We start from the raw sequence: 8276 nt of genomic DNA on the forward strand, positions 1-8276 counted from the left end.
AATGGAAAGCTTTGAATTTGTTCTACTCACCAAAACCAATATTTTGTAGCCTTGTGTGAATTTAATATAAGATGTAAAGATAATGGACAGCAATTGCAAAACCCACTAGCTTTCCACTAGAGTTTTTAGATCAGAAATCCAGAAGTAGATTCCTTCAAAAGCATTTGCTATGCACTCAAAATATGGCCTCCACATGTAGAAAACCACAAATCAAGTATAATTGCTTATTCAATTAACACAAGGTGATAATAAAAGAACAGCAATGCATAACCATCCAAATAGACTGAAATGGACAAACAACTGCAACCTCCTTTGGGAGACAGTATTTCATGTATAGATTTATTGCTTCTGTTTTTGGGGATACAGTGAAATAACAAGGCAGGGGGAAGTATCAGTTATAGCTAAGCCCACCTGCTTGACTACTAAATCCCAACAGGACAATGACTCAACCTTGGACTGCTAAGATGACCAGAAAGCCAATCAAGACCACAGATGAAAAATAAAGAGCTCCCAATGCAATGCAAAGGTAGAAGGTCCCCACAAAGAACAGGACTGATCTGCAACATTCATGGCTTCCAAAGAATGGTAGTCTCAGCAATCATGGAAGTGACAACATAGGGATCCATGTTTGATGCTGGCCTCCGATCCTCAAAATAACCTGAAAACAAGAAAATACTCGCTACTGTGATCCTGTTAAGGTAGTCAATGATATAATGAAGTTGCAGAGCAAGAATGGACGTAGTAAGAATGGTAAATGTAGAAGAATGGGACCTTTGCCATTCTTCTCGGTCTCACGGCCTACTCGGATGGATGCACCACGGTTTGCAACTCCCTGTCAACCATGGAACACAAGTAAAACAAACATGTTCTTTTGAAATTTATTCCCCCACGAACATTATTATGATCGATAGAACTGCACATACCCATACGAAGGTGTTGATATCAGCAGTCTCATGCCGTCCGGTGAGGCGGCGCTCATTTCCTTCTCCATAAGCAGCAATGTGCTCCTTGTGCCTCTTGCCGAGCTTTTCAATGGCCTTCTTTATGACTTCATAGCCTCCATCACTTCTCATGGATTTGGTACTGAAAGCAAAATAAAGAGAAGAAAATTGAAGAATACATTTTAAAAAAAAAAACTTGAAATGCTGAAAAGGTGATTTATAGGATTGGTTTTACTTAAAAGATAAACAAAGCAATTCAATCTGTGAATCATGGCTCAAGGTGAACTGGAATACCTGTAGTTTGTGTGAGCACCAGCACCATTCCAATCCCCCTAATGGCACCAAACATTCAGAAACAATATCACACCAAACATCATGATTATCATTATACATTTTAAGAAACAAATTACAGAATGCCAGAGAACTAAGCGCAGCGAGAGAAAGAAGACGAGAACTAATCCTACCTTGATCGGCTTAGGGTCAAAGGAGAGAACCACACCTGCAATTTCAGTGATCCTCTGCAGACAGCAAAAAGCAAATAGAAATTAGCCAGGAACAAACAGCGAACTTAATCAAATTTATTTCAAAAAGTGGGAGTTATTTATATCATATCCATTTGGTTTTTTGCAACTTACCTCCAGTATGTAGCGAGCAACCCATAATTCATCACCAGCAGATATGCCAACAGCAGGGCCAACTTGGAATTCCCACTGTATAACATTAGCAATGCTAAATGATGTCATATAAGGAAGAAATGTAGCCTTTCCAACAAAGGGGCAAAAATAGAGAATGTCGATGTTACTTGGCCTGGCATAACTTCGCCATTGATACCACTGATGTTGATCCCTGCGTATAGACAAGCTCTGTAGTGGGAATTAACTATGTCCCTCCCAAAAGCTTTGTCTGTGCCTGCAGCACAATAATAGGGACCCTGGTACATAATGCACATTCATTAGATGCGAATGAAAGGTTCAAACATGGCACGATACGAGAAAAAAACATTCTTATTCAGAATCAGCAAAGAATAGCATCAACAAGATCAGCACTGCAGATGAGAAGAAGAAATTCGTCGTCGAGAACTTTTAAAAAAGAAATGCTTGAAAGAATAAAAATCAGGTAGCAGTTGGCACTTTCTAAGCAAATCAATATTGGCATTGTATGATATATAGTGTGCTCTGGAGTAAAGAAAGTCCAAAAGATTGCGAAGAGAACGTATAAATAACAAAAGCTTCAGAGTTTCAGAAAATCAGAAATCAGCACAACAACAGAAGTATGATCTTTTTCTTTTCCTCAAAATAAGCTTCATTGTGTTTTATTGCTACTTTCCTATGTTTCTCTATGATTTACAAAGCAACTCTAGAGGCTAGAGTCAGAATTTTCTTAAAATGAGAAAAAGGTTAGAGAACCATCAAAATGTATCTTCCAGAAAGGATTTTTGACACATTTGCAAGGCACAACTCAATAAAAATTAGAGAAAAAAAAGCCATATATGAACTGACCATGCATAAATCATGTAACAACAATATATAAAACAAGAGAGAAGAAAGAAATCTCCCATACAAACACCTGAAGCTATTTCATAGTTAATACCTGCGGACTGGGGTAGCCACCCACAGGCCACCCAAGTGGCCATTGGACATCCTTCTGCAGGAGAGTGTACTCCTGCTCTATTCCATACCTGTTTTTCATTTAAAAAGAGAGACCAAATCAAAATGAGCAGAAACACAATCATCCCAAATTAATAAAAATGTTGAAATTATCAAACAATACAAATAACAACATAAGCATTTATGGATATATACCAAGGTTCCTCAGAAACAACATGAGGATGGCTAAAAATCTTAGCAGCGTTGAATCTTTTATTTGTAGGGATCGGCTCGCCTGCTGGGGTATAACAGTCACACATGACCTAGATGTCCATTAAAAAGAATAGATATCATTACATAAGTTGAAATACAGTAAGGTGACAAGAAAATTTCAAATAACCTACACTAATCCAAATCAATGATAAGAATGACAGTGGGAATTTAAAATCTGATGAGTAAAATAATTTTTAGAAAATTGTAAAGTAAGAGCTTGGAACAAAGAGAATCATAAAAAGTAATTATAAACCCAAGACTAGAAAGGAAAATATTTCATTAATTTCTACTGAGAGAGAACACCATGATAAATTTCTATTTGCTGCTAAATTATGAGATGCATATTATGTAGCAACATGACAACCAACAGAAAGTAAATATTAACTGTATGCCGCTCCATTTTGCACACCTCAATTTACAAAGAACTAATTCCAGTGCTATTAGTTTTTACAGGAGCCAATAAAATGCACTCACTTAATGATCTTTCATGCATGTAAATTATCAGATATAATTTCTAAAGACTAAGTCTTAACTACAATTGAGAAAAAACAAAAAGCAGCAACCTCGGATTAATCAAAAACTCGTATTGGTAAGTTTAAATGAATTTATAAAAATTGGGCAACTTAAAGAAATTCCAATAAATTTAAACCAAACATCAAAAGACATCAGATGAAGAGTTATGAAGGTTATGGGAAGCAGACTAAGGAAAAAATATACTTACAAGAATATTGTTCCCCCTCCTAAAGGGATCCCTGAAAATGGCTTGAGGACTACACATCCACATCAAAACATTAAGTGCAAATACAAACATGGTATTATAGCTACAGGAATTAAAGACAACTTTGAAAAGACCATCAAATGATAAAAGGTATAGATGGATGGGGGTGCAAGACTTACTATAATATCACTTCACTGTCCTCACCAGGAGCTTGACCTGTGCTCGAACCATCATAATTCCACTTTGGGAGCTTGCTAGCGTCAGTAACAGGCCGGGGCAGAGTCTGTTTAATAAGGAAAGATGAGTGATTTGCCAAAAAGGATGTAATATAGCCCAACAAACTGAACTAATCAAAGCCTCACCTGAAGAGAACACAAGAAAAGTAATAGAGATTTGGATGTAAATGTCTTACCCTTGCCTTGCTTCGGATGTCCATACCAGATCCTCCAATCCTGTTGTACATGGAAAACAGATTATTAAAACAAAATTGAAAAAAAAAAAAAGCAATACAGAATTATTGAACGTTTGGAACAAATAGTGAAGGAAAAAATGTATGGTTTTTCCCACATGGCCAGATAGAAACACAACTAGAAACCAATTGATAATGAAAAGAAACGATCAAACAACCTAAACTAATAAGTGGGAAAAGACACATGAAATGCAATAAAGAAGAAGAAGAAGAAGAAGAAGAAGATACAAATTGCCAACAGAAATAGAAACATTTGTATTGAAGACCAAATGTAAGTTCTTCAACAGGGGAAAAAAACAGGAGAAACTTAAGATGAGGGAAGGATCCAACCAATATGGTAAACTACTACTACAAGAAATAGAGAGCATCAGAGCAGAGACTTACACAAGGAAGTCCAACCAAACTCCAGTACAGCCAAAACCAAAACTAACATGGAAAAGGATTAAAAAAAACAAAAACAGCCCATGCTCATGTCGTAAAAACTCAAAGTAGACCGCAAAGGAGCAATTTTTTCCAGCAATAAATGAATCAGAAAACAGCCACCAAACAACCAAACCGTAGGGAGATTTGACAAATACGAAGCCTCACAAAATCACCACCACAGCATAAACTAAACTAGCATAAAGGACATCAAACAAAAAGAACATTCATAATCATATCATGAAAACCCGAAACAAACAAAAAAGGTGAGATTTTTCCATCAAAACATCAACCAAAGGACAGTTTTTAAGGTAAAACTCGATAAAAAAAACCCAGAAAAGCTAACAAGAAAGCGGGAAAAGTCGAAAAAGATGAAGAGGTGAAGAACGAACCATATGTACTCGGCTATGATCTTCCCCGTGGTTTCAGAGAAGTTCAGGTTGATGAGATCTGTGAGCAGAGACATGGCTGCGAGCCTGCAACGAAGCGAAGAGAACCCAGAAATGGAGAGTGAGAGCACGAGAAAGAGCAAGGAAAAGAGGTGGCGATGGCAGAGCGTTTATATAAGCGGCGTTGGTGGTGAGATCATGGACTCTAGATCCTAGAAGGAAAATAATTAAGGACAAAATAAAAATATCAATTAAATATTTATTTATTATATACTTTTATATTTTTTTTGAAGGAATTATATATACTTCTATTCTTAAAAACCGTAAATTGGTGTTATAAAAGTTTTAGAGAAGAGGGAAGGAGAGAGAGAGAGAGTCATCGGTGACTTGCGAGTCGTCGGGGGGTAACTTGTGAGTCGTCGGGGGAACGGTCGGTGCCACCGGAATTCTTTTTTTTACATGGATTTATGGGAACAGTTTTATAATGAAATGGCCAAATTAGCCTTGACACAAACTATCGCTAATGTAACAAATTGATTGAAATATTTCAAACCGTGGAGGTTCTGATTAATTAACCTTTTAGTTTAATTTTTTTAACATAAATATGTTAGAATAATTTCAAAATATGGGCTTACACTGATTGCGTATTTTTGTTTTATAAAATGGGTTAGACGTATGGCTCAGAATGGTACTATGATTAAGCCCAATATGATGTGTGATCATTTTGTTTTATGGGCTTTGGTGCACCTTGGATGTATAGGATTGAGTCCTATTTATTGTGGTACTTTTGGTATGTAGGCCAGGAAACCCAATTAGGGTTTTGGAGCCTTTAATGGGAAGGCTCCTCTATGTTTCCTATATATAGGCTAGGTCCCCCTCTCCTCTCCATATGGTTGATAGCTTGCCCCATTGATGGCTATCTTTTGTGAGGAGCAAGGAAGGGAAGATCCAGCCGCTATTATTCCAGGTGATTGAGGAACGCATTCAATATGTTTTCCGCAGGTATATCTCTTAAACTTGAATACGGTATTATTTGTGATTCTAAATCTTAGCATGTTATATTATTTATGACTAACAATTGGTATCAGAGCCTCCATGCTAAGATTAGAGTCCTTCATACACAATTATGATTTCATCTAGACTTACGGATTAATTTTATGCATCGGTGAATGGATCTTCTACATAAATCTGCATACACAGATTTTTCATTGATAATCAAATATCAGGTTTGATTTTAATTTAAATCTGCCATTGTATATTATTTTCGGATTAAAAAAAAAAAAAACTCTGTTTTCCTTCTCCCGCATACATCCTTCATCTTCTTCCCGTTCTACAACTCCTCTCTTCATGGGCTAAAAGAAGAAGAAGATGAAGGATGGCAAGGGGCCTTCCTCGCCGCTGGCCGGCGCCTCTGTGCCGTGCGACGGCCGGCGGAAGGAGGCCGAGGCGGCTCGCCCGCCACCACCGCGGGCGGACGGCCGCCCCACGGTGCCACAGCAGGCGGACGCCGCCGCCGCTGCGGGCCGCGGGCGCGTCCCAAGCCACCCCACGGCCGGCCGCAGGCCGTGGGGGCCTCTCGGCGTCGGGGGCTTTCTTTCGGCCACCCCACGGCCGGCCGCAGGCCGTGGGGCCTCGCGGCTTCGGGGGCCTTCTCCCGGCTACCCCACAGCCGGCCGCGCAGCGGCCCGGGGAGCCTCGCCGGCCGCTCGCAGTGGCCGGCGTGGGTGGCAGCCATGGGTGGCAGCCGCGGGCTGCCACCATGGGGCAGCCATGGGTAGCAGCCACGGGCTGCTTCCCAAACAAGGGAACAGCGGCGGCCAGGAAGAAGATAGGCCAAAAAAAAAAAAAAAAAAAAAAAAGTTTTAGGGTTTTGCCCTTTGATTGGGCTTGGGCCTACTAAGCCCAACCTGAATGGGTCCATGGTTGCAGGTTGGGCTCTTTTATATAACCAACCCAATTTTATTTAATGGACCATAATGGGTTTTTAGACCTGGGGCTAAGAGTTAGTAACCTATTTAATTATTATTTAAATATTGAATAAGCTGAATCAAGGCCCTCATGCATATTAATTATTGAGGTGTTAAATTAATAAATTATTAAATTTTGGACATCTCTTGCTGCCATATATGTCTTTTGTAATTAACATTTTTTGTTTAATCAATCACATATGTTGTTTTTGATTATTTTTGTAGCATGTTTAATGGTTATGATTTTGTCACATAACTATCATTTTGTGATTGAAATTGTTGGGCATAAAGACTATCCTTATTTTCCTATTTGAGAATATTTTGAAATTGAAGTGGGTGGTAGCCGCCAAAGTGGCACACTCACTGATATTTATCTGATTTTCTCAAAAAAAAAAAAAAGGGTAGCATTGCATTTTGCCAGATCATTGAATGCAATATCTTGCCCGAAGGTGTTATTGTGTATAATGATTTGGAAAAATGACATGAAGTGATTAATGGGATTACATTAGCCTAGAATCATTCTTCTGCCCAAAGGTGATGGTGTTTTTGACAGCTGATGTGATTTTGTTAATTGGCTTCATGATATGTCTTAAGAGGACCTTATAGCGTGTTGTATTGTTAGCCCAAAGGTGACTTTACAATGATGCACCAAGGCTCTTACCGTAATTAGACTTATATGTTTTTCAAGTTTGATTACGGACTATCTAATTAATAGCCCAAGTTGATTAGATAGATATGTTATCATCCATTGATTGCATGCATCACTTTTAGATGATATTAAATAAAATATGTTGTTTCCGCTTTTTTTTTTGAATGCCTGTTCCCTATCAAGCCAAATGTCTGTCGTTGAAACCTTGACTGGAAATAATATGTGAGATGGAAACGAGGCATAGAAATAGCACTGAGTTTTCTTGGGTTTAGATTTTGCTTTAGAGGAGCAGCACCGAGCTACGACCTCTCTAATGCACTAGTAATTTCAGCACCTCTTCACTAATCTGCAGATCCTCTCAAGTCATGAGCTAGGCTTCGGTTCAATTTTGATAGTCAAGTAATGGTTTAAGTTTTATGTAGGCAAACAGATAGATCCCAAGCTCATCTACTAGGTTTTATTGGGGAATTAAGAATGTGTCGATAAGCATTAGGCTTTTCTAGGCAGAAGTTAATGAGGGTTTTCAAGATAAAAAAAAAAAAATAAATAAATAGCAATGGATGGAGTGATGTGAGCAACAGACCAACTTGCTAATCAAAAATCTGCACTTAGTAGTAGACTGGTCACGGTTAGTAGACAATTAAGAGCTGAGTATTGAGACAGCATGTTTGTAGACAATTAAGAGATTGATTTGAGCATCGGAAAGGGACTATAAGGGGCTGCTTTAAGAGCAGACCGAGCTAGTATAATCAAATCTGAGCTAAGTCGGACCAGAAACCCTTATTCAAGCTGGTGGCTACTTCTGATAGTTGAGGTTATATGCATGTAGAACTTGAAGCAGATTTAGGCTGGTTGGGTGCAGAA

The 8276-nt window shown here is 38.6% G+C and overlaps 1 protein-coding gene across 1 annotated transcript; it reads right to left on the minus strand.

Moving 5' to 3' along the window:
- Nucleotides 1-246: 246 nt before the first annotated feature.
- Nucleotides 247-4926, minus strand: LOC120108238 (glutamine synthetase nodule isozyme-like). The gene is made up of 13 exons (XM_039121814.1): nucleotides 4800-4926; nucleotides 3931-3970; nucleotides 3698-3801; nucleotides 3522-3570; nucleotides 2744-2850; nucleotides 2532-2619; nucleotides 1744-1872; nucleotides 1577-1651; nucleotides 1406-1459; nucleotides 1236-1273; nucleotides 924-1083; nucleotides 772-832; nucleotides 247-658 (listed from the first exon to the last, which is right to left on the minus strand). The coding sequence occupies exons 1-13, from the start codon at nucleotides 4871-4873 to the stop codon at nucleotides 567-569; spliced, it is 1071 nt and encodes a 356-aa protein (XP_038977742.1). The 5' UTR covers nucleotides 4874-4926; the 3' UTR covers nucleotides 247-566.
- Between the last annotated feature and the right edge of the window lie 3350 nt (nucleotides 4927-8276).

This window comes from Phoenix dactylifera, unplaced genomic scaffold (assembly GCF_009389715.1).
Source record: "Phoenix dactylifera cultivar Barhee BC4 unplaced genomic scaffold, palm_55x_up_171113_PBpolish2nd_filt_p 001234F, whole genome shotgun sequence".
Classification (NCBI taxonomy): domain Eukaryota; kingdom Viridiplantae; phylum Streptophyta; class Magnoliopsida; order Arecales; family Arecaceae; genus Phoenix; species Phoenix dactylifera.

Coding starts and splice junctions, on each gene's coding strand:
- LOC120108238 (XM_039121814.1), bottom strand. CDS start 4,873: ATGTCTCTGCTCACAGATCTCATCAACCTGAACTTCTCTGAAACCACG. Junction 1,652..1,743: donor GCGAAGTTATGCCAGGCCAA/GTAACATCGACA, acceptor AATGTTATACAG/TGGGAATTCCAAGTTGGCCC. Junction 1,274..1,405: donor TTGACCCTAAGCCGATCAAG/GTAGGATTAGTT, acceptor TGGTGCCATTAG/GGGGATTGGAATGGTGCTGG.